Source organism: Falco punctatus, assembly GCF_963210335.1.
Source record: "Falco punctatus genome assembly, chromosome: 1".
NCBI classification, from domain to species: Eukaryota; Metazoa; Chordata; class Aves; order Falconiformes; family Falconidae; genus Falco; species Falco punctatus.
In genome coordinates this window covers 26,393,947-26,420,549 of record NC_137580.1, presented here as the reverse complement: position 1 = coordinate 26,420,549, position 26,603 = coordinate 26,393,947, and the positions used below count along the sequence as shown (strand labels likewise).

At 43.2% G+C, this 26,603-nt stretch overlaps 1 protein-coding gene across 5 annotated transcripts; it reads left to right on the top strand.

The window, feature by feature from the left end:
• Nucleotides 1–1,876: 1,876 nt before the first annotated feature.
• RHOH (ras homolog family member H) lies at nucleotides 1,877–26,513 on the top strand. 5 transcript variants are annotated; one of them, XM_080409710.1, is made up of 4 exons: nucleotides 1,877–1,991; nucleotides 6,346–6,579; nucleotides 7,332–9,032; nucleotides 23,296–26,513. In XM_080409710.1, the coding sequence occupies exon 4, from the start codon at nucleotides 23,523–23,525 to the stop codon at nucleotides 24,096–24,098; it is 576 nt and encodes a 191-aa protein (XP_080265836.1). In that variant the 5' UTR covers nucleotides 1,877–1,991; nucleotides 6,346–6,579; nucleotides 7,332–9,032; nucleotides 23,296–23,522; the 3' UTR covers nucleotides 24,099–26,513. The 5 variants fall into 5 exon arrangements, with proteins under 5 accessions (XP_080265836.1, XP_080265837.1, XP_080265840.1 ...); XM_080409711.1 differs by lacking the exons at nucleotides 1,877–1,991; nucleotides 6,346–6,579; nucleotides 7,332–9,032 and adding an exon at nucleotides 9,791–10,222; XM_080409714.1 differs by lacking the exons at nucleotides 1,877–1,991; nucleotides 6,346–6,579; nucleotides 7,332–9,032 and adding an exon at nucleotides 10,264–12,228.
• The last annotated feature ends 90 nt before the right edge of the window (nucleotides 26,514–26,603 follow it).

Sequence of the window (26,603 nt, the reverse complement as noted above, 5' to 3'; positions counted from 1 at the left end):
TGCCCTTGCCAATGTCTTAGAGTGATGGCGGCGGCAGCTTTTACTGTGCCCTCTACCAGCGCTGCTGTTTCTCTGACACCCACTAAAGGATGTTATTACACATCACGTGCTGTTCGTTTCTTCCTCAGAGAGAGAATACTGTATTTGGAGTATTGTTTTGGTAACTTTTTTTCCTTCTTTATAGATGGGTGGGGTAGAGTTTGTTTTCAAAATATACTTGCTGCTCTGTGCTAAAGATGGGCAAGACGAGTTCATTTTTGCACTCAGATTTGAGATCGATAATTCTGGGGTTTCTCCTTTAGCTGCCTTGTGGTGTTTTTTGTATTTCAGTTGTCTGGATGCTTGGAGACTGGCACAAAGGCATTGTGCTGTTTGGTGAAGTCCTGTGCTACTGTGGGTGTTGCTGGTGGCACAGAATCTTCTTGAAAACCCTCATGGGGAAGGACCCTCTTGATGTTGCTTGACTTTCTGCATCATGGGGCCTGGCTGGGCTAGCAGTGACTTCTCATTGGTTGCCACCATTAATTTTGTGGGATAGGTCAGGAGATAAAGTTCCTTTATTCCTATAAGCTGAGTGGCTTCTACATGGTATGGAGCTGGGAGGTGCTGTCTTGAGGATTAGCCCAGAGAGTCTTTCCCATAAACAGGGCCTGTCTTTGTCCTGAATGACAGTTAGGACCTTCAGAGGATCCAGGAGTCTTTACCTCCTCCTGGGCTGGTCTGCCCTGTTAGGCCGTGAGTGCTGGAGAGCCCTTGGAATGCTGAATCAGGTCTTCAGCCTTTCTCTCCCACACCTCAATGGAAAATACACCATACACCAGGGAGATGGTGAGGGAATCTACGGGGCATGGACATACTCTGTAAGCTGTAAGAATCTTGTGGGGAAGATCTATGGAGGCATGTGGATGGGCCACATCTGAGGGGGCATGTTGCCAGGTGCAGTCACAGGCCCTGAAAGAGCTGTGGGAAGCCTGGCTACTGGATTCAGACCCGTACCCAGAGACTGCTGTGACCAAGAGGAAAGGCCTATTGCAGCATGAGGGGCTTTATGCCGCAGGATGGGTTGTGGCACAGAGCAGGGGCATGCCTGTGAACTGGGAGGCTGGCAAGCACTAGAAGGGACTTGCAAAAGCTGATAGGGAAAGGTGGTGTGTGATGGCAGAGGTGTTCAGGAGACCCTGGGGTGCTGCAGGACCATGTAGTAAGGTACCATGCACAGATGGGGCAGCACATTTCCCTCAGCTCCAGCAGAGCCATGCTGATACATCCAAACCAGCGTATCAAAGCAGCTGCTGGGATGCACCATTCAGCGGTCTTGCTGAATTAAGTGTAGTAGATAGGGCGCGACATCCTGTGAGCGACTTGTTTTGTACCGTGTTCAGGTTTTGGGTTTTCTTTTAACTTTTATTTATGTAGTTTTCATACTTTAAGTATGCTACAGATCTTTGTCTTGACTGAGACAAAAACTGGGTCGCAGACCTTGGGGGTGGGGAGGACTTGCAGTTTTGATAGCTTCTTGGTGAACAAACGGAGCTTTTGGCATCCATTCCACGATGGACATGTAGGCAATCCCTGCCACTTGAGGGTTTGGAAAAGGCAGCCGTGTATCCCCAGTGCCACCAGAGGTCCCCACGGCCGGGGACCCTTCTGCTGTTAACCCAAGCTGCAGAAACAGAAAGGACTGAAGGGGAGCACAGGATAAAAGCCACCATCTTGCTTTCCTGCCTATTGTCCTAAGCTGTTGTGTGTCCTCTGTCATGGTGGTGGGTCTAAAACTAGATTTATGTACTCCTTGTGAGTAGGGAATGTTTTTTCATACGGTTCAGGAGATGTCTTGCATGACTCTGGGAGTGCTGAAATAATAGTAAAAATACTAAATGCTGTTGCATTTCCTCTGTGTGATCAGGATGTGATATCTGCAAACTTCTTTGGGCAGTAGGACATCTGAGTGTGGCAGTGCTGCTATGATGATTGTTCTTTCTACAAGCTTGGTAAGCAACCAAAATATAATAATGGATCATTATTATTTTTGTGTTATCTTGAGGGTAACTCTCTGTAAGAAGGACGCACTTCCTTCTTACAGATCCATGGCTGGTTGTACACACTGGACAGGATTGCATCCTGCAATGGGAAGTCTCTGCCTGTGCCAGACGTTTAATCAATTTGGTTTGTAAATGGAATCCTGTCAAGTCGGGCTGTGGGAGCTCTCTGTAACAGTGTTTGCTCTATGTTGGCCAACTCTCAAGGCACTGCTTTGGATTCCCACCTCTAAGTCAGGGTAAAAGTAGTCTCTTTTGCTTATGTGTCCTTCTTGCCTTTCCAGATTATCCCCTTTCACTGTCTTGCAGTGCCATATAGACAAGCCACAGGTGACTGGGAGCTTCAGCTTTTTGGCATTTTTCAAGATAGTCACGTAAAGCGGCTAACATGATATACTGCAGAGGGAACAGAACGTCTCTGGAGGGATGGTACGCCCTGGCTGACAGGGGGGGCTTCCACCAGAGACCCCTGGGGAGTGACTCAGGGCATCTATGTCAGGCTTCTGCTCTGAGGCTCCTTCTGGGGAAACATCTCCATGTTCATGCACTAGAAAGGAGAAACTGGCCGGTGAAGCAGGGAACCTGAGGCTGCATGGTTGTGACTATCCCCATCTCCTTCTCCAAAACAGGAGGAAGTGGGGAAAAGTGTATTTTCAAAATAGAAACAGCTGCTGCCTTCATTTTGTTGATTTTCCCATGAGGAACTCTGATGGCTTCTGGCTTTGCTGGGGCAGGAGGCCCAGTTTGTGCTGGCATTTCTTTCCCCGACGAGGCTGATGTACAGACGGCAGAAATAAGGAGGCTGTGCCTGGAGCGGGGCTGGGGCTGGAGCAGCCCCTGGGGAGAGGGCAGGGGGCAGCTCCTGGCCCTGCTCGCTGTGGGTGGGTGCCCGGGGAGGTTGGTGAGGTGGGTGCTGGGCACTGGTGTTGCTGGTGGTTCCCCGGGGCACAGGAGCCCAGCTGCCCTGAGCTGTGGATTCCTGGGGTGTGGTGCTCAGGGGGCTGCTGGGGAAGCAGGGAAGGGGGACCCCCAGGCGGGCAGCCTGGCCTGGGGCTGCATTGCAGTGGGGCTGGTGAGAAAAGCTGCTTCCTCCGCCACTTCCCTGCTGTGGCAGAGCTCGGGTCTCTGCCCTCCTAGGCAGAATGAAAGGAGGAACCTGCGTTTCCTCAGTGCTTCTGGCCTCCGTCAGCATTTCCTTGCCTGGGGAAGAGCAGCGCTGGGAGCACCTGGGCTGCCCTGACCCCTGGGAGAGGCTGGGGACGAGGGTGGGGGCTGACCTGGCCCTGAAGCCATGGAGCAGCCTCAGGTTACGTGCGATTTCACAAAGAAACCACTGGAGCCTCCTCCGTGGTTTCAGCAAAGGCACTGGGATTATTTTTGCGTTAAATCCATATGGGGGAAGGAAGTGTGGATGTCCGTGGGGAGAGAGAAAATCGCGAAAGTCAGACGAAGTACAGAAGCAGATGTGCGCTTGCACGCTGTGAGTGTGGAAGTGTTTGCCGGCAGGAAAGGGCTGCCCCTGGGACCCCAGGGCTGCTAGTGGGGCCTGCCCTGCCTGCCGGCCCCTGCCCTCCCTGCTGGCCCTGCTGCCCCCTGCCCTCCCTGCCGGCTCCTGCCTGGACTCCCCTCTGCCTGCCCTGCAGCCCTGGTCTCTGCCTCCCGGCCGCAGCCAGCCCGCCTGTGTGCTCTTGCCCTCTCCCTGCCAGCTCCAGGGCAGCACGGCCGCCCTGGGCTCCTTGAGGCTGCGAACACCTCCCAGGAGCTCCGGCAAAAAAACACAACAGTAGGCAAAGGCAGAAGAACTCTTGTTCCCTCACTTGGGTGGGTGGGTGTTTTGGGAATTAATACCTGATTTTGGGGGAGAAAATTTAATTTCTTCTCAGCGGTGTGACTGCTTTTATGCTAGACTGTCTCAGAATGAGAGCTGGGGGAATTAAGTAACCTGCAGTGCAGTTCCTAAGCGTGCTTCCTTTCGAGAAAAGGGAAGTAAGTTTTCATATTGCCCTGGAGGAAAGCACTTCCCATACATTGCCCTGACCGACAGTGCTGCACTGGCGTCACGGGAGGAATTGCTCTAGGAAGTTAGCACACTGGTTTCTGCTTGTCAGATACCAAGAAAAAAGAAGTGTGTAAATGTTAGTTTTGTCACACAGCATACTTTGCAGACAACCTGATCTCTGTTCCAGGGAAATAGCTAATCGGTAACCCATACACAGCAGGAAAACACAAAAGCAGTGAGGAGTAGTTAAGACTGCAGAAGGCTGTGGTCTCAGAAAGTGAGGAAATCTCTGCCTGCCTTGTCTGCACAAGTGTATGGGTTTAATGTACGGAGCAGGGCTATATCAGTCTTGAGAAGAGGCTGGATAAACACAGATGCCCACACCCAAATGTTAGCACCAACCCCAAGTTTGGTCATTGTTTGCACAACTCGGGGTTCTGTGTTTTGGGCCTGAGAGGTCTGTGCTGCTCAGGCGAGCCTAGGGCTGAGTCAGTCAGTGCTCTGTGCCCATCTCAGCACCCTTTGCACCCAGAGACTGGGTGGCCCAGGGCCAAACCCCCTGGGGCAGGGGTAGCTGGAGGACTGCTCTGTGGCCACCTGAAGCATAGGCAAGCATGTCACTGGAGGCAGCTCCATTTCCACATTACAGCGGGGATGGATCTGCTTTTGCAGGGTGGATGGACGTGCTCCTTGGTCAGCTCTACCTGCTAGATATGCAAGCAGTGCCCGGGCTGTGGCTGTCCCTCTGCCTCCTAATGGCCCTGCCAGGTGCAGGATGGCAACCAGCAGAAAAGGTGGCTGGAGGTGGTACCTAGCTGTCGTGGAGCCCATGCTCACAGCAGTGGGGATCTGCAGCTGTGGCCCTGGCTCCCTGCCTGCAGCATATCACCGATCCCTCTGTGCCAGAGCTGTGTTGGCTCCTTTGGCATGTCTCAGGGAAGAGGCAAGCCTGGCGAACGGGCTCAAGATCAGCCAAGTTGAGGGTTGAACCTTGTAACTCAGGAGGGAGGCAGGAGAATCTATGGGGAGGAGGTGACGTTTCAGGCATGCTCCTGCAGTTAGGCTTCTCTGTCAGGCATGCTCCAGCCTCAGTATGCTGGAGGGCTTTGACTCACCCTCTGAGGACCTCTAGTCCTTCCCACACAATGTATCAGGAACCTGCATCATGCTAGGTTTTGGATTCTGTTTTATCATCAGATGCTTCTGTTTGTGCCACTGCAATACCAATACCAAGAGGTGTTTAACCACTGTGTCAGCTTGCTGAAGAACCATAGCCTAAATTCATCAAAGCAAAGTAATTAATAGTGTGAGAGTTCTACCAAAATCCATATAGGAACTGCTTCTTAAACTGTATTTTCATTTCCTCTTTCAGATTTAGTTCTTTGACAATGAGTAATGCTTCAGAAGTTGCTGTGCCTGGCCTGCTTTAGAGCCTTCAGCAATGCTCTCCACCATGCTGTGAGGACGCTTCCCTTTCTCTGACATATCTATGCCTGGGAAGGGAATGCTCTCACCCCCAGGTTGAACCCTGGGCAATCTACCTCGTTTCCCCTGTATTGCCCAAGAACCCAAGGGAAAGCAAAGAGCTACATCCCAGTTTTCCTGACACACAGCTGGCATCCTGACCGTATAAATTTTTCCTGGTTCCTTTTGAAAATGGTAACAAAAAAAAAATATTAGTCTCTCTTTTAACATAATAAGCATACTTCATGTGTTGTTTATACCTCTGGTGCAGTGCCTAGACGTAAGCAACAATTAGCTTTATTTTGTATAAGATAATGATCATCTAGAACAGAAGACAGGCCTGTAGGGCTAAATACAATGTGTATCAAGAGTGTCATGGTTTACTTCCTGAGCATTGCACATACCATACTATTTGACCAGAATCAGAGCAAATCTAAGAACAAAAGGAAATCAGGCAGGGGGGACAGCTTCCTTCCTTGATCTCATATCCCTTCCTAACATCAGCAGCCTGCTGACTTCTCCAAGTGAGGCAGAAATCAGTGGATTAAGAAACAAATGTGACCTTTCATTGTAAACCAGCCCATGTCTTTACATGACAAACCCTGGATAATGTTATTTTTACATGATTGGTCATAAATCCTGAGTTACTTGAGGTTTAAGACTATTTTTTGCTGTCAATTTATTTTCAATGCAAAAATAATTTGCAACCCTCCACTCTACCCCCATAAATATTTTCCACAACAAAGTGTTTGTTTCTGAAAGTCCCAGATAATGACTCATACTGAGCTTAAAAAAAAGGAGAAGCAATGAATTTTTTAATGTATTAACAATATTCTCTCACAGCCAGATGTTCCCCTTCATTGCACAGCATGAAGAGGTGAAAAGGAGCAGAAAAACTGCAGTAAGAAAGAAAAAAGCAACACCCAAGGATCAAGAGAAATGTGTCAGGCTGCAACATTACACCTAACTCTGGAATTGCCTACGTGTTGTACAGAAAGTTTGCAGCTGAAGGTGTCTTCATGGAGGTTCCAGGTCACTAGGAAGTGAAGTCATGAAGCATGTGCATTCCTAAGAAAGGTATCAAACTTTTATTCAAAAAACCCCAAAAGAATGGAAGAAACAAAAATAAATCTTGTGTTCAACCATTTTTGGGAAGTTATTGGATCAAGATGCTCTAGGAAGCACAGAGGAGGGAAATGGATGTAAATCAAGACATGTTAGGACATGTTTCTTCTTCTACTGTCTTGGTTTTTTTGCTGAGCTCACTTGATTCAAAAGTTGTTTGTGGAGTATTTTATAGATGGATGCACTCTTTATCCAAAATGCAAACTGCTTAGCCAGATGGCCTCACATCTGGATTAGTCTGCAGCACAAAACAGAAAAGGCTAGTTGCGTTTGTAAGCAGCTGCTATCTGTAGCAGACCTAAAACGGGTGATGGTTACTGAAGACTTTTATATCAATATAATTTGTGAACGGTATTTATTTCTCTACTTCTGACAAGCCACAGCATTCAGGTGGAAACATTTCAGAATGTTTGGGTGTCTGATTACCATAATCGCAATGGAAACTTATTGCCTGATTGCATGCACTGGTATTGGGAAACCCAAACCTGGTTAAAAACAGAATAGGCGTTTAATGTGAAAATTAAGTAACACAAGTTCTCACTTAAGCTGATGATGCACTGAAGCCCCTTATACAAAATCTTGTCTCAAATTGAAAGGTAAACCGAAGCTTTTAAGAAGATAGTATTCCCAAAATACCTTCTGTAAGCCACCCTTCCTTATCTTCATGCCTGTTGATAATTAACTGAATTAATTTCGTTTCATAGGGAAAAGAAACAAATTGATTCCTCAGCCCAACTGTGCAGCGCTGTTCTTCAAGCATTGTATCAGAAGGTTTACAGTGGTTTACACAGGTTATATTTTTTCAGCAGCTATTTCTATATTTTATGTTTGCCTTTCATCTAACATAAATTATCTTTTTGTGTCCTTTTTGCCTTATTTTGTTCTTTTAAAATCATTCTTGGAAGTGATGTGACTTTATCCTGGGATGGATTGTGCTGTCATAATGTTAATGTGGACAAATTCATTAGCTGTCTTTAGAGAGTTCCCATCATGCAAGGAACAAAAATGCATGGCTTTAGATCTGGATCAGGCAGCCCAGCCCTACTGCTTCGTGGCTAGAGGTGTTCTGAAATGGCTTCACCGAGCCTGAAATATTTTTTGAAGAGGACTTGGGTTCCATTTCTCTGCCTCTGGGGCCCCTTTCAAGGCTTCAGGGGAGCCCACTGCTCATGCCTCTGACTGAGGAGCAGACATCCCGCTCAGCTGTTCATCAGGGCCCTTGGTGTTTGGCTCTGGGGCAGCTCTCCTGCTGTGCCAGGGCTCCTGGGCTGCTTCAGGAGTATGGGACAGGAATGTACTCCCTGCAGTCTGATTGCCTGATCATCAAAAGCGGACAATCTCTTGTGCTTACAGCTCCTGGGGTATAGACCATAGACCTGGGGCTTGAAATCCTGAAACTATCATCAGAGCTTTCCTTTCAGTGTTGTAGTAGGAAAGCTGGAAGTGACGAGAATCTGGCTAGCTCAAATTGTCTATACTGGGAAAGGTGGGAGTCTCCGTGCCTGTGGTCCCTTCTCTTGCTCAGCCTCCTTGTGCTGGCAGAAGAAGGGACGTGCATGCTAGTAAAATGATACAGGTCAATCCTAACTAAGCTACTGGGGAATCCTCAGTGAATTACAACAGATCCCTATAAACCAATGTTGAATCAGCCCAAAAGTGCCTGCCTTGGGTTTTGTACAAGATCAACTAAACGTGTATGCTCTCTTTTTTTTTAAAGGCAGGGCCATATTACAGCTTGTATAAAAATATCCCAAGTCTTGTTCATGCTACTGGAATGTGAATTACATGTAGCACTGCCAGGCAGTTGTCCATCTGCTGCTTTTCTAGCACATATAGGTGCTGCCGGGCTGCACTATGCCATTAGCCACTGCAGCAGAGAGCAGGCGGCTGTAAGAGCAGCAAACTGCAGAGGGAAAGCTTTCTGCAGCCTGCATGTTTTGCTCCCCTCCCCCATCTTCAAGGTTTTTACATTTGCTCTCATAGTCACCGAAGAGAGAGAGACATATGCACTCATACACCAGCCCACAACAAAACCCACACAGGCAGGGCTGAGGAGCGCTCACCAGGAAGCTGACTTACCCTAAACCACTCGGCTGTTCCTCGTCACACTATCTGGGTCTGCTGTTACTGCTGCCTCCGGGTGAGCTAGACCCAGTCGCCAGGACTCCTTTGGCCTGTTTGTGCAGTGGTCTCTGGTTACCTATTGAGTTGTGGGTTGGTTTTTTGTTCGGTTGGTGTTTTTTTTTTTCTTCTCAATAATAAAATTGTTCTAATCTGCTAAAAAGAAGTCCATCTGAAAAAGCCAAGAACACAGAACGCCACTTTTTTTCTTCCCCTATCTCGTCTAGAATAGTTGACTTCCGTAACGTTTATTTCCAACAGCCGCTTTCAGCTTCCTACATCTGGTGAGTTCTCTGCATTTTCTTTTTTTTCTAGAACTCTTAACGTGAATTGATATTCTGAATCAAATTCAGTACCTTTAGTTTTAGTTTTATTAATAAATTTGGGAAATTGATTCACATAATCAATTTTACTTTTAATACCATCTGTTAAATACTGTGATATCCTGTTAAACACTGATTTAATCCTGCCCCAGGTTGTGTATCTCCTGGATTTTTATTTGTTCCAGAGTTTGTTTCCACTTCAGTATAAAAAGGCCTTGTATAAAAGTAGGAAGAGGGGTGTGATGGGCTGCACCACACCAGTATTTTCCACGTTAACTGATGTAAGAAAAAAGAGATAATATGGGAATTACTCTGAAGATGGCGGGTCTGATTCTGACCCCCTTTGCTGTTGTATAAACTATGAACCCAGGAAAGATAGGCGTGTGTAAACCTGCAACACCTCAAAGGATGGCTTTCTTCCCCATTTGCGAAGTACATCATGGTTATGAGAAAACTGTTCTGCTTCATCTTAAATGTTCCCAAGCAAATTAAGTGAAGATTTTATTGTGAGACTTTGAGAAAGGTGAAATTTAGGTTGTTAGGATTGAAGTGAGATTCAAAGTATTTTTAATTTGCCAACATATCTGTCACGGGCTCTGGCTCCAGCAGCTGTCTGGCTCCACTAGGTCTACCAAACGTCTCGTCTCTGCCACCTTCTGAGATGGAAGGGCTGTTTGCCATCTAAATGGGCATGGCTTTTTTTGCTTTCATGGGCATTCTTTGCTTTCATCTCACCCCCATGGCTTCTTCTCCGCTGCTTTCTGAGCCAACCATGGCATGCTCACGGTGTGGGAAACCCTCGGAGAGCAGTATGTGTTTGTATGCATGTGTGCGTATCTGTGCACAACCATTTCTAGATTCTGCTTACCAAGCCTGCATCTTACAATGCTCTAGTGGTGGTGGTATGGTCTTGTCACATTGCCAGACAGAGGCAGTTAATCTAAAAGGTGAATGAGGAGGAAACACATTCAGGCTGAAACCATCCCTCTGACATGGGTCCCTGTGAAAAATCTGAATGTGGCTTTAAGATTTTCTAACTTCTTTCAGCTGTGTTTCTGCCTATGGATGGGGTGGGAGTGGGGCCTGGCATCTGGAGGAGGCCAGCTTTAACATGGGATTTATCCTGAAGAAAATACTTGCAGAGAAAAAAGGTAGGGTACGTGAAATTAGTTAGGTGTTACTGGGCACATCTGTCAGCGTTTTTTTGGTATCAGTACATGCCTGTCTGCTGCTGCTGCTGTCAGAATAAGGTGGGATAGTGCCTTGCATTGTACTGCTTTGTATTTCATATTTCCAAACCCCATTTACATCAGTGGGTGTTTACAAATGTTCCAGTAGAAAAAAACATACACGTATACTTACTCAACTTTAGAATGGGTTTTAGTCTCATTTTTCATAGACAGATCTGAAGATGTATCATGCAAGTCCAGAGAAAGTGGGTACAGACTCGATATGAATGCCACGTTTGAGACTGGGGCAGTAACCGCAGGGTAGAAAAGCCCCATCTTTGGTTCCTACGAAGCTGAGGGAGCAGGCCTTGCTGGGGCATAATACCAAGCCTTATATTCACTAGATTAGGTACTGCAAACCAGGAAAAACAGTAGTTTTGTATGTATAGAGATTCTTGGTTTTATAAGTGATCTGTACTTACTAAGTTCCAGAGCAAAGAATTAAAATTTTAAAAATGGACTTGATTTTCATGTATAGCAAGACACAAATTCATAGTCCATTGGCAGTGCAAAGTGGCTGTAAATTGCTGTCATTTAATCCCATTTTAAGGGAATTTCACCGTGCCAAAGCAGTGTGAGATGGTCTCATGGCAGAGGAGCATCAGGCCTCACATGATTGCCTATATCAGAGGACAGTCCCTGTATCAACACACAGCACAGTAAAACCATGAAGTTGGAGCTATACTTCCAGATAGCTACTAAAAATGCTTTTCCAGCTGGGTGACCAGCTTTCTCAAGGAAGTGTTTATATGTAGAAGTTTAACAGATTCTGGCTCAGCTGCTTCACTGTGAGTGTTAATTTGGGGATGAAAGCACACTCCCTGCTGCATTAACCCAGGAACTGAGAGACTGATGCTGAAGTCACATCAGCTGGTAACAGCTGGCAGTGCCAGTGATATCAGGGAGGCAATCTCTCATACAGTGAGGGACAAGCCATATAAATCCTTAAAGCTGTAAGTGGATGCTTTGCAGTATACCCAGAGCGCATAGAAAACGTGCAGAAATTGTGGTGGCGGTCTTGCAGGCTGTGCCTCTGGCCTGTCTTGCAGAGCAGTCAATCTACACTAGCAGAAGCTCCCGAGGAGCTTTTCTCGGTGACACTTTCTGATAACCAGTTGAGAGGACGTCCAGGCAGGGAGAAGAGCTTCTGCTGTTTCTCCTCTTACTTTTGCTGTGCAGCTCTAGATGCATAGCAATAGCTGGGTTTGGAGCTTTGAATTAAAAGGATTTTCAATGAAAAATACCTCCTCTCTCTAAAGGAAACACCCCCAGTTTTCTTTGTAAAATGTTGGTGCTGTGATTCTGTAGTTTTCATTAAGAAGCGGTTGAATGTTACTCCATGCAACATTCAAGTGATTAATTTGATTTGGCATTGACCACAACTTGAAAAATTGCAGGGTTTTTATAATGCTTTTGGTTATGGAAAAGAAATAAAAGAAGTAACTGTGAAACTTGCCTTTTTCAAAGTCTTAATGTGACATTTCAGGCATCACGCTACACGGCTTAACATAATTTCTGAATTAGATTCTCACTTTTTGGCCAGTGGTGTGTAGTTTTATTGAATCAGTTTTCAAATGTTTCCATGCTATAAGCACAGCTTACAGCTGAAAAATGTCTTGGGATAACCCCAGTGCGGTAATTAAGAAATAAAGTTGTCTGCAGCTGTCTCAAGCCCACTATTAAAGCATTATGGTTTTAAAATACTGGACAGGATCGCACAAATACACCAATGGGATGTAACAACAGAATGTGTAGGCTGTAACCTACTGTTAGCTCTTCTCCATAATACATTTCATATGCGCGTAGCAGAATTTAGTTGTGCTTCAATTCTTATGTCAGTGAAGACTGGAAAACCTTCCTAACCCACCAAAAGCGTCAGCCTACAGTAGAAGGGGAGCCAGCAAAACTTCTGTAATGCAGCAGTAAGCGTGAGTACTGGAAGTCATGGGTACAAAACCTTGATGTATTGGGTCTAAAATGAGCAGCTGCCAAAGTAGTAGGGAGCATCGGTCCCAGCAGTCACATTCTGCTGGAGGCTGTGATGGAGGGTCGCCGTCACGGCTGGCACAGCAGCTGAAGGATAGCGGGGAACGCGGTCTGAACACTTACTGTCTGCATGTGTTCCTCGCAGAGCGAGTACAGGAGTATTTGCTTGTGCCTAGCCCCGCTTGTGGCTGTGCCTGGTGTTTGTTGCAGATTCTTTGATCTTTCCCACCCTGCACAATGGCTTGCTGCCGTGTCTCCGTCACAGTTCTTTTGCACAAGGAATCACATTTGGTCTTTGGTTACAGAAGCCAAAAAGTAGTGTGAATTCCTAAGGGATGAGGGTGGGTCTGAATTTGGCATGCTTTTCTTTACCTGAACCCGCTGGAAACCACGTGAGGATTCTGCTATGGTTTGGGGGTTTCCCTAACAGGGGGCCATGGTCACCTATCGTACAGGAAAGACCCAGCATGTGCCGGAAAGCGAATGAATCACCTCTCCTGGCAGAAGCTGGCACGAAGGGCTGTGGTTACATACTGTGCATGGTGCCACTTGTAACACACCAGTGTGAGTGTGGAATAACAATCTCAATAACTGACACTTGCCCCGTTTGAGGTTGTTGTACCATTTGGTGATACCTCTTTTCCTCATGAGTGACAGTGAGTTGCTTTTGCAGGTTATCCCGGTTTATTCAAACTACAGATGAGACTGGCTCTCCTAATATAGAAGTGTGAGACCAAGACCCCTATGTAGTTAGGAGTCTGTTTTGGTTGTCTCCTGTGCATGTGGTCATTAGAGTATGAAACCTCTCATTTTTGCAAGAAAACCATTTCCTTTTGCTGATAGTCATGCCAGTGGACACAGAGTTTGCAGCTTGCCTTTTTTATTTTTTCATTAAATGACTGTCTTTAAAAATTGGTAAAGTCTTTAGAGCTGAAAGTTATTGAAGTAATGACATACTGAATTATCTATTAACTTCCTCTCATTATCTGTGTGCTTGTGTTTTTCTCATTAGAAAAATAATTATAAAACTTGTCTTTAAAATCCCACGTGTGATTTCTTTTGTTTCCATCAGTTTAAATGCAGTTTTTTAAATTCATTTATATTTCAGTGGAGTTTTTATTCTGGATGAAAAGCTGTTGGGCAAAATATCTCCGAGTTTCAATCAAAAATAAAGCATGGGAAATGTTCTTGGAATGTTCAAACATAGCTCTCCTGAAATATCTCTCTTTTTGTATGTGTGATGATCTTCAAAATATGTAAAAATCAAGAAAATCAAGGAAAACTTTCTATGCTTCCCACTAAAAAAACAGAAACTTTGCATTAAGATTTACCGTAGTGTGGGGATTTGCATGATCTTTAAACCACCTGAAAGCCAAATAGGTGTCAGCTTTAAGTATCTGAAATGGCTTTTCAAAATACCAAGCTGAAGAATGAGTGAGAAGTATTTATATATTACCTTTGGTGGTAAGGAGTAGAGGCTTTTCTCCTCTTAAGCTATTCCATATGAGCCAGTGCTGTCTGCAGTATTATATGTTTTATATAAAAATGACAAGAGATTAAGGTTATACCAGAATTGGAGAAAAGTAAAGGAAAACAGGTCCTGAAATACCTATTTTGCTCAGGCATATGGTTGGTGTAAGATAGAAGTCAATGCAAAATCTGAACCACCAGGTGTAACTTGTGCTAATTCCAGAAAAAAACCCAGAAATCTTGACAGCACTTTCATTTGAAATGGAGCTTTAATCACAGCTGTGCAGAGGACATAGGCAATTTGATGTAGGCAAGTACGCATGCCCATTTATTATGTTTAATTTAATTTAATACAAGGAATTAAGGAATTCTAGGGAGGCTACATAGCGAGAAAAAATATTTTCCTACCTGTCTTGTAAATACATATTAACTCTTATTTTATCCTTGTGCCAGATACAGTGCATGAACTGAGTTGTGCGATAGATTGTGGAAGGCAACTCCTTTTCTAATTTTTTTAAAAAATCAAAAGGATAAAGACCTTAAATCAACAAATGCAGGAAAAACTATGGTAATTGTATGTTTTGTATCACACACTCTTCTTGCAAAGTGATTGAAATTATTTCCAAGTGAGCTCTCCAAATTTTTAACATTTTAATGTACGTTCATGCACACACAAAATGTAAGAATAAACTTAACTGATGGCAGTTTCTCTCTGGCTGAAATCTAGACTGTGATTTTAAACAGTCTAATGCATACAGAGGCAAGAAAAAGCTTTTTATTGCTGGCAATTCTAAGGGGAAAAGCTAAAATGATCAGCCAGTTTCTCAGCATTATAAAACAACCAACCAAATTATTTGTTGTGCTACTTTACTAGCTTTGCTCAGTCATGCAAGGTTTAATATTCATCACAGCAAAACTGAACAATGACATGCAACAAGTATGCATTCTTCCCAAATAAAAAAAACCAACAGTATTTTTTAGCAAGAAGTCACTACAATTACATGTGAATTGTTTGATCAACGAAAACATCATTATTTGCTGCACAAAACACCTATACATTCAACAAATTTTATTCTTATTGCAAAACATGCAAAAATAATCTTTTATCAAACACTGGCTCATTACATTCTAACTAATATTTTCCTCATCCACCTTTTAACTCCCACTGAAATAAAACTTAAGTAAATACATAACTTAATGAACATGGAGAACCTCCTTCTCCTTCCCCTGAACTCAGGGGGAGAAGATCTGGGCTTGACAGTCTCCTTATTTTGCGGTAGGCATTTTATAAAACCAGAGCAAAGTTAAACCTGAATATACCTCTGAAATAGGGATCTATGGAGGGCAGTGGAGAAATGGTAGAACAATTTTTTTAACACTGAGGAGGGTGTTGTATCACCTGTATTGTTCATATATTAGCTTTTAGCTACACTTAATATTGATTACTTGGTAGTGTTTTAAGGGACCCGGTCAAGAAGATCAGGTACTGTGCAAACAAAGGAGGGGAGTGCAGTCCTACCCCAGGTTAGAGCCGAACCACGCAGAAATCAGCCCTCTCCACTGGGGTGGGCTTGACACAGGCTCTGAAAGAGGAAGCCCTTTTGCCTGCAAATGCAAGTGCATACATGGAGTTGCTGGATTGTTAGTTTTAACATTTTACCATGTTACGCATCTGCGGGATTTAATCTAAATCCATGCATCTTCTTAATAATAAATCTTCATAACATATTGTAAAGATGCATCTAAAAAATTGAACAGCTGCATACACAGTAGAAATATAATTGTTTACAATGTGTGACTTTGTAATTTATTTATATGTGTAAGACTTTGTTTATCAGTTATATACCTAGGTTATTGCAAATGCAGATTTAGCACAGCAGTCATTTCTGCTCATGTGTATGCAAATGCACATCATACCATAATGTAGAAATAAAGTAATTTAAAGACCATGGTAATTTTAATAATGCACCCATTCTTTGACACAAATTATATATGCAGGTTTTCAAATGATGGTAAGATATCTTGCCCTGAATATGTATCTGTTTTTTATAGCAATCTGTAGCAAAGTCTTTTGCAAATGGATGAATATATACATATACACATGTCTTTATATGTATCTAGACATACAAACACACAGGCATGTACATATGGATGTCACATTTTTTGTACATGAATTTAAAGATTCATTATTGAAATAGTTGTTTTTAAATCTATGCTGATTTATTTTCAATAATTTTTTTGTGTGTACATGCATATACACTTCTATGCATTCATTCTAGTAAATAATGCATCATTCTGCAAGAAATTACAAATGCTTATTTAAAACTAAAAAATATTAGTTGTGTATGAAAGGGAAATTCATACTTCATGATGATTATACCTGTATCTGCAGATGGTTAAAAAAAAAGCTTAGACAAAAATAGAGAAAGGGCTAGGCTTCCTGGAACATAATCATTATTGAAGGCTGTAAATAAAAGAGTACTTTGCAATTTGTCAGCCAAAAAAGCTCTGGGGAGATTTTGAAGAGTTAAACCTGTAAAAAAAAAAAATCCACAAAAATATGTTTTAAGTGCCTTTTTGGTTTGTCTCAAACTTCAAGAAAGGTGAACTGTGTTAAAAGAGGATGTGGCATCAAAAGTTTGAGGTGGTTTGGGGCCCAAAGCTGCAAACATTTCCACATGTGAATAATTCTACACACAGAGTAGTCTCATTGAAGTCAGTTACTTAAATATAATGCATTTTATAATACCAGTCCTTCTGTTTGGCTACAATGCAGTTAGACTTTGGTGGAAATTTGCTTTTTAATTGTGAGTCCATTCTGATAGGCAGAGCGACCTTGCATAGGTACATGTGATAGCACTATAGTCAGTGCGTAGCACTTCATCCATGTTCATCTGCAAGTGTACTTGTATCACCATCTGGACCCAAAAGCAGTTCTGTGTCAGTGATGAATATATATATATATACACATATATATATATATGTGTGTGTACGGATGTGTCTACAAAACCAGAGACTACGAGGGAACGCAGACAGATGGTTGATGAACTTCTGTGCTTGAACATACACACGTGTGGCATTTGCACACCAGCTGCTCCATGTATGGTTGCATCTGTGGTGAGATTCAAGAAGAAATTCTTTTCTGTTTAAGAGCAGAGAAGAAAAATTACCACAGGGCAGGGTGGGAAATAAAGGTGACATACCCAGTATCTTGCAGAAGGGAAATGCTCTGTAAGCACAAGCTTCGGGCATGACATGCTGCTGACTTTGGAAGATACTGGATCAGACTGAGAACAGCACATGAGCTGTTGCTTTCCTACACTCGATTTACCCAAATTTTAATTTGGAGAGGATGCAACATTTATACTGAAAATGGGTCACTTTTGAAAATGACCCATAATGCCACGAATACCACATAGTCTGTAATTTACCACGTCATGCCATAAGCATGTGGAGAAAAATGGCTTCAGACTCATGGCCTGAATTTTGAAGCAGGTACTTAGCACTGCAAGATCTCACTGACTTCTATTGAATTTAGGATCAATGCATGACAGTCCTACAGACTTTTTGTTAGGTTTTGGAGAGGTTCTAATGATTTGTGTTCATGTTTAATTTGTAAGTAGCTGGATCAAGGTGTGATTAGTCACAGCTAAAGGGTTCTTGAAGATAAATATTTCTTTTACCTAATCAGATGATTAAAATGAGAGTTAAATAGTTCTTCTCAGTGACTGTAGTAAATTGAATAGATCTTTTGACATGCCATTATCCATTGCTTATATATATTCATTGTAGATACTATTACCAAAGTAATAAACTAGCAACTTTTTATTTACGATATTGCATTATACAGCTTTATGTGTATGTGCAGTGCGTAAGCATGTGTAAATATGTATTTTCTTATACGGAAAGCTTTCATCCTTTACTAGGACTTCACATCTCATTTCATCTTGTAAATAACATTGGTCTGTATTAGTTGTTACTTTATAGCAAGATTCCACAGTCTCAATATGAGGGAATTTCCTTTAAATCTGATGACTTGAGTTCTGCTGCTAATAATAAGGTTGGCAGGATGACTGAATATTTGATCACAAATCCTTTTCTTCAATTTCAGTTGTTAAAACTGCCAAAGAAGGAAACTAAGGTTTAAATTTTCAGGTGTTGTCTTGATCCAGAAGTGATACTTTGCAAATGCTTCTGCGAAAGTGGTTGTCCGTTTTCATTATACTTCATAAATTAGAAATTCAAAAAAATAATTTAGTTTTGTGTTTTTTTCAAAACAAAGCACTGAAATTTCAAAACAAGAACAGGATTTCAGTTCTGTAAATAAGGGATTGAAAGACAAGTTTCTATGTTGTTATGTCTGCAATTTTTTTAAATGCTGGAAGAAGATTGTCTTTGAGATGACAAGACATCCTGGCTTTGAAAATATGGGTTCATTAAGTGTTGTTTGCTTTTCTAATTTTAGGAAGCTATTGCAGGTATGATTGTACTTAAGGATAAAATACCTTATAAAAGCTTGCATCCAAACTTCTAGGCATCCTCTTAATTCTTGAAAATATAAAAACACATTGAGAGATCATCTGGCAATTAATCCATCAGTATTGTAAATATACCAGACGGCTGAATCTGAAATAACCTGCCATCTTGCTCTTGGGCCAGAGGATAAAGATGTCCCCTGTGGTAGCATGCTTGGAAAGTGAATGAGTTGAATGCAGATTTTTTGGTGGAGCAGTTTGGGGAAAAGATGCAGCACCTGGCAGAGGTATGGGCTGTGAGCCAGTTCTCCTTCACGGCAGTGGTACCAGCACTGAATGCCCCTGCAGACTGAAACACTGACACTGTCTGAGGCAGTGGGAGGCTGTTTCCTAGACTGGCAAGACAGGGCCACTTGGTTCTGTAGATCAAAACCATCTTAAAATGAGTTTAAAAACCCGGAAGCAGCTAAGGCAAATATCAGAGCATCAGCTTAATGAACACATGACAGGAAACTTCGCAGCGAGGGGCCATTTTCTTGCAGACCAGCTGCAGTCTCCAGATGGACTACGGCCGATGTATTAGTTTTCAGGAGCCCTGTGCTGTGGCAGCAAAGGCTCGTGCAGCAGTCCTGGAGGTTTGTGTCTGAATGGAGCAAGTACAACTCATCCACAGAGTTGAAAACAAGGTGGCATGGACTTGGCAACCTGGTGATCTAGCTGAGCATCCAGACTGGATCCACAATGGCCATGGTGTCTCCATGACAGAGGCCAGTTTTCTCCCTGCTGCATCTTCTGGGTGCTGCCCCTAACGAGGCAACAGCACCTCTGCCCTGTCTTGATTTCTTGTCGGCCTTCCTTCTCCTCCTCTTCCCTCTCCTTTTGTTCACAGGACTTGTTCCTAGGCCCTGTCTGTGCCCTGCAGTGCTGACTGCACCCACAGAGTTGAAGGTGTAAAGCTGCACACTGTTCCGGTCATTGGGTGTAGTTTCCATGTCTCCTTCCTCTCCCTGACAGCCTCTAAGAGATGCATGGAGAGTTTTTATGTGTCTGTGGTGCAGTTAGAAAGAGCAGCGATTACAATCAACACAACCAAGAAGAACTGCAGGCACTGTTTTGCAGACCCCACCTCTGCGTGAGGTGGGACTTACTGGTGTAATGTAGGCAAGCAAAGAAAATATATGCACTGCCCAGCAAGTGGAAGTCCCTCCAGTGGTTCTGAACTTTTTTTATTAGCATAAATATTCTTATTTCCTCTCAATGTCAGGTCTCTTCAAGAGCTAGTATACACAGTGCTCAAACTGAAAAATTAGCTTGCTCTTATCCTGATATCAACAGGAACTGCACTGAGATATAATTGTGGTAGGGACCGGATAATGGCAATAATAGTTAGCATGTTAATTGCTTGAACGCTCTGAAGCACTTTGTGACTGCCTGATTTAAAAAGCCTGCATGGTTTGTCTACGTATGAGCTAATTCCTTTCAAATCCCATCTTAACTGAGGGTGCACTATCAATATCCGAGACAGGTTTTGAAATTAGACGTTCCTGAGTTTATTTTCCCCTATTGTAAGACACTGTTCATCCCCTGCAGATGCTTAGTCCTAGTGAGCCATTCTCACAGTGATCTTATAGTAGATGCCAAAGACATTCCTGGCATAAGTGAAAATCCTGTTTGGTTCAGTTGATAAACTTACCTCCTCTGATACAAGCAGTCCTGCTTCCCTTTGTTAGTAGAATTGTTTCAACAAATACTAGATTAGTTTTTCATGGGTTTCCTCCACATATTCATGGGAATCCTCCATCTGCAAAGAGTTTAGTGCTGCTGCATTCCTCCTCCCATCCCCTTGCATTACAGGCTGGTAACAGCGTCACATTCAGCCATGATCTAGTGTGAGGCATTTACTCGCATGAGATTGCTGAGGTGCAGGACAGGCAGTGCCCAGGGAGCGGCTGTTGTATGGCTTCTCATGAACAGAGGGAACAAGAAAATAAATGTTCCATTAGTTACACAGACAACGTGATACAGTTGAAAACGCAGTGCTCTATCTAATACTGTGCAAGAATTTTCTTTGAGGTTAATCTCAAAGTTTATTAAAGGTCACTATTCAGAATGATTGTATCAGAACTAGACATATAATCTTATACTTAATAAGGTTAGAGCTTTTATAATATTATTATTCAAATAAAATCTTCTATTGTTACCAGTGATTAAAACATAAACCAAAGTAGTGTAAAAGAAGATACAGGTTTATATCTGGAATTCCAGATCCAAAATGCACTTCATAAAGTTAGTGAAATTCGGAAAAGCAAATATTTTTTTGGAAAAAGAAACCACTGGCAGCTTACACTCAACCATCTGTGATCAGAAGATTTTGTGTAGTCTTTTAATGAGTGTGCCATGCTGTACTGTCAGATCAAGGCGACAGCATATAATAGGAGAGAAAGAAACCAAAGCTTTTGCAAATATTTACACAACTGGATGTATACTGAGGTGTAAAAGTGCCCAGTACTGGCCTGTCTTTTAAAGGACATTGTTTTCTATTGATGTTTAATCTAAATAATTTTACATTAATTGAGGTGAACTTGCATAATTATCTTAATACAGTGATACAGCTCTTACCCTCAGGCTGCAGCAGGGACAGGTTATGTGCATAATTAAAAATACATCTTCAATATTCACATATGTAGTCCCAGCTATATATGGAGGCACATGAACTCCACATGGCTGTGAACAAAAGTAAGATCAGGACCACTGACTGCAATCTATCCACAGGACCAGAATATGGACCTTGTTATATGCCGTTAATTTTTATTCATTAATGAATTGTAGAACAACATAATTTGCTTTGAAAACAATTCTCCACTGTCATGGTGGAATATTTCAGCTTTTGTTATTGTGTGTGTGTTGGCTAGTCATATTCACTAGTCCTTAATTTCTTTTTCAGTCTTTGATGATTTATATACTTTCTTTCAAGATAGCCAACATAATAAGACCTGGTGATCACCAAGCTAAGTACCATCTGTCTTTTTCTGTTCTGGCAAAAGTCATGCTTCGGACATCCTTACTTCCCCTCCGTGTTCAAATATACATGAAATAGTGAGCCTGAAGGCATTAAGGACTATTCACACCAAAGAAATGTTTATTCTGAAAAGGAGACTTGATACTTGCTAACTTTCTCCTGGGAGCATGCAGGATTTGTCTGAATCATACACCACTGGCTTGTGGTGAATTGTGGTGTTTTCAAACTGTGCTGCTGACACAATTTTGAAGTAGAATACGCTGAAGGAAAGATGATGATGCATTTAAGTAATCGGACTGTGTATCCTGCATATACTTTTTGAATTTTTCATAGATGTATTTTGTAAATACCTTGTTTAATTCCCCTGAGAGCTTGTTTGGGGAACGGAGAAGGAGAGACTTACTGAATGTTTAAAAGCAAATTTCCAGTTGCTGCCACCAAATCTTAAATTAATGGAGCAGCTTGTTTCCCGGCAGCCAGGAATGCCACGAAGCGGCCTCAGCCTCCATCCCACTTCCTAGAAACGAGCTGAGATGGTGAGAGCACAGCCGTGCTGGCAGACCAGGAAGCACCATCTGTTGCAATGACTCCTCTAGATACCCGTAACTCAAGTGCACACGAGGACTGCCCACAGGCTTGGTGCCACCTCTATAAAACAACGGGCTCTGGCCAAGCCGCTGACACATCTTCTTTCAGCTGGTGCATCGGGTGGGAGAGATGCAGGTGTGCCGGCAGCATGAGAGGAGGTAGGATGCTGCCTCACTGCAAAAGGAAAGCAGGGGAGTTGCCAGCAGCAGTTGTCAGTGCCTGTAGAATGTTCTCTCTAAGCTTGTCTAGTGCTTTTCTCTTCCTTTGTTATTCCCTTTTGTGGAGTAAGCCAGAGCTGTGAGTGTACTAGAAATATGGGGGGTGGGGGTGTAGGGTGGTGAAACTGAAGAACATTATGGTAACATAGAATATATGCTTTTTGTGGCCATCACTTAATTCTGGGCAAATAACCTCAAGCTGTGACTTCTCTTTTCATATATGAAGGAGACAGAATTATATTATTTGTATAATATACACACAACATTTTGGAATCATGCTGTGATATGTCTCTTAGTTACTTTTATTGAGCAGAACTAATTTGCCTTCAGTTTTGCAGTTACTGATTTTCATAGCATCTTGCGTGTTGCCCTGTGCGAGCAGTGAATCTTGCACACAGCTAGTGGGGAAATGCTTTGAAAATAGGAAAATTTGACTGAATGCTGGCAAGAACTCAAAAGCAATTACATAGTCTGAAGAGGCACTCTCAGTTCACTTTTACAACAGAGTAAATGTCAGGGCAGCTGTGTCCTCTTCAAACAAAATTGTTTGGAGTAAGCACTGGTGGCATAGCTTTCTCTGGCTTGTGCTTCTTGCTTGTTGAAAGTGATTAATAAGAAAAATTTTGAACTTTTTTGTAGTTTTGCTGTGAATCCTTCATTGCTTTTGAAAACTGTTAAGGTTCGTGTTGCTTGAGACTCACACTTAAAGTTTTTGCTTCCTCGTTGTCACAAGTGGTTCTGTGTTACTGTTCATTATAGGATTGCTGCAATAGTCTGGTTGGTTAGTGAATGGCTTTTATTCTCTTGACTACCTCTAGACAGCATGTGTACATTTTCAAGGGAATTTGGACTGATTAGTTGAGAGGAATTCAGGATTCTGTCAGTCTTGGTGGAAGCTGGAGGCAGGAAATGTCTCACTGAAAACAGGTTAGTAGCAGTTATACCGAAGTTAAATTAATTTGATTAGGTTTTTAGACAATTAGAGGGAAAAAATAGTTGGCGTCAGTGGAGAATGACAGAGACAATAGGACTGTTAGCCCCTGTGTGGAGCAGCAAGAATGTTCTTTACGTGAATGGCTGTTGCACACGCAGCCGGCTGAGAGGGAGCGGTAAGGTTCAGCATCCTCGATGTGGGGTACTCCCCATGGCTGTCCAAAGACGTGTCTAGGCATCTTTATCTTGAAGAATTGTTTGCTCTCTGTGGGTTATAAATGTTACATTTTATTTTTACTCTTCTAGAAACATCATTTGACTCACTGAAGAATTAAAATCGACAGCACCACAGAGCCGTGTGGGAGAAAAGGGGATTTTAGACTCAAGCGGCACAATCAAGTCTTGAGAAGTAAAGAGATTTGGATGGTTTCTCACCAAATGGAAGTTATCTAGAAAGCCTCTGAGACCACTGCATCTCTCCATCTCACTCCTGCTGCACGGAGACGGTGCTCTTGGCCCTGGACATTAACAAAATGCTGGATTCAATCAAGTGTGTGCTGGTGGGAGACTCTGCAGTGGGGAAGACATCTCTCTTGGTACGTTTCACTTCTGAGACTTTTCCAGATGACTACAGACCCACCGTGTATGAGAACACTGGCGTGGATGTCTTCATGGATGGTACACAGATTAGCCTAGGTCTTTGGGACACATCCGGCAGTGATGCCTTCAAAGGCATTCGCCCCCTCTCATACCAACAGGCAGATGTGGTATTAATGTGCTACTCGGTGGCAAACCACAATTCCTTTCTGAACCTGAGGAACAAATGGATCGGTGAGATCCGTAGCCATTTGCCCCGCATTCCTGTTTTGGTGGTGGGTACTCAGACTGACCAGCGTGACACAGGGCCCTACAGTTCCTCCTGCATCAGCCCGATAGATGGGAAGCGGCTTGCCCAGGACGTGCGAGCCAAAGGCTATTTGGAGTGCTCTGCCCTCAGCAACCGGGGCGTGCAGCAGGTGTTTGAGTACGCTGTGCGGACAGCAGTCAATCAAGCCAAGAGGCAGAACAGGCGGAAGCTCTTCTCCATTAACGAGTGCAAGATCTTTTGAGGACTATCAGCAGTGGCTTTGCCCATGCTCGTTCCTTCTGTCTTGTCATGCAGATGCTGTGGCAGAGAGAATGGGAGGTGACTCAAAGGAGGACTGCTGGCAGGAGCGCAGTGCAGGTACCCCTAGCGAGACAGGTGTGCTCTCTACCTGATCTGCTCCCCACGCACACACGTGGGCACTGTCTTGAAAAATGAAAGGTGCAAGTACATGCCCTGGTTCACAAGCCTGTGTTTGGACTTTGCTAACCTGGACTGGAGCAGGCCCAGCCTGGAGACATGCAGACGACGACTGTGCCGATTTTGTTGGTTTTCCTGCTGATGTTCTGTTTGTTGGTTTGTCTGCATTTATCTAATGACAAACTTCTGCCTGGATCAACCCTCAGCTCTTGACACATCTGTCTATGTGGAGGTTGTTTTTTTTTTACTTTAAGAACTTAGTGTATAAAATCTGACCACTGTGTATTCTATTTAAAAGACTCTTGTATACATTGTTGCAAAATCCTGACAGTTTGTTTTCATGTTTTGGAGGTTCTTCCTTTAGCTAACCACAGAAGCAAATTGTCCTATCCATATAATAAATGGCCTGCAGGCAAGCCTAGCACTTCTTACAGACGTTCAAGTCTCTGTGTAACAGTAATCAAATCCAGTAGGTCCAGTATAGGATACTTAGTGACATTTGACAGCTGTAATGTGGCTTAGTGAGATTTAGTTGTGTTATCTTCATCTTGTTCCTCAGCAATGTGGTCAAAGACGGGACGAAGAGGAGGAACCTAACCTGATTCCTCCTAGAGCTCACCTGACTGTGACTCCAGAAGGGCTGTCTTGCAGTCAGGACTGGGTTAGACATATGGTTGGGGTGGCAGAGATGAATCTGTGCTGTCATCACCTCTGTTGCCCCTGCTGTAATTCTGGAGGCAAAAGATTTCAGTCTCTAAGGATGAAAGGTATTTTTTCATGAGCACTAAAATTCTTATGTATTTATGGTACACTTCTTTTTGAAACAGTGATGTTAATGAAACCAGTCACCTACTATAGCAAAAAATTAATTACATGGCAATGCTGAATGCGTGTATTTAGAATGGGTAAATAATTTTTTCCCCTCCCTGAGTTTGCATACTAAGTATAACTGCCTGGGTTGTATCAAAATAAGACAGAAACAAGCTTTTCATCCTGAGGAGCCTGGCAAGTCAAATCCTGATATACCTACTCGGGTCAACTTACCCTTCTGCACAGAAAGCCAGGCTAAGAAGGTGGAATCTCCAGATGTGTAAGAGAACTCTGCTAGAAGATGGAGTGGGGTCAACATGCAATGCTGTACATTCCTTGTGAGTTGTGGTGTTCCTCTCCCCTCAGGTTATCTGTCCCCTCTGCCCTGCACCATCTCTCAGATCTTGCAGATCTGTCCCATCCCAAGGTTTCTGCTGCCATAGAAGTCCCTTGGACGATTTCTTAGTACAGCAAGATTTTTCTTCTCCCTTTCCCTGTCATTCAGTTAGGTAAGAACTGATCTTTGAGGGGCTAATAGCATGGTGCCATGAAAGATGGCATAGAGCACAGTAGGATGATTCAGTCTCCACGGATCCTGAGAGAATGACTTGTGTCTGTTTTGACTGAGCCCCAACTCATGTGTCTTAACAGGAATGGATGCAGTGGCTTATCTGATTCAAATGCAGGGTGGGACTTCAGGAGTTACCCTACTAAGCAAATAAGCTATAGCTCAGATCTTACCTACCTACAATTTGCCTCTGAAAAACGGGTTGGGTGCTCTTCTCCATACCCTGTGCTGCCTCTAAGCTTCTCTATAAAGAGAAATTCCAAATTAAGTCATTCCCCTCCTATGAATCCCAGAGATGATGCTCATCTGTGATGTAGGTGAGCAAGTATTTGCATTGCAGGCACCTTGAATAGCAGTGGTGCACAGGACACTTGATGTTGTGATCATCCTGCCAGCTCCCAAGCTGGTGAATATTTACCACTCATCAACTTGATTGTAAGGGAGGCTTATGGTCATAAAAGCATACCAGTCTTGTGTGAGGTTTTCATATCAGTTTTAAATCTTTACAAGTTTCTGCACCCGAGCACACAAGACGAGAGCTCCATCACTGCCCATCTTTCCTGTACTCTTCTCTTTCCTACTTCTTTTTCTCTTCAGGTGTTGATTGCAAAGCCTTTGTGCCCCCCAAACACTAAAACTGACATGTTTGTAGAAGAACCTGAACTGCATCATACTTATGCAGAGTTACACAAGTGGCTAGGTGTTTGCAGTCCTCAGTTAAAAACCTTTTGCTTTTGGAAGAAATATGTTTCTGCATCTCAGCTGTTGCAATGCCTCTCCACTGAAAGTTTTGGGTATTGTAACCCTAATTTAAAAGTAGCAATTGTTACTGTTTGAACATTAAAGATCACATGCAAAATGTCACGTTGTGAATCTTCAAATCTGTTACAATTGCAGACAACTGTGTTGCGGTCCCCATTCCACTAATGAATTTACTACCTGGTTTCAACT

Coding starts and splice junctions, on each gene's coding strand:
- RHOH (XM_080409710.1), top strand. CDS start 23,523: ATGCTGGATTCAATCAAGTGTGTGCTGGTGGGAGACTCTGCAGTGGGG.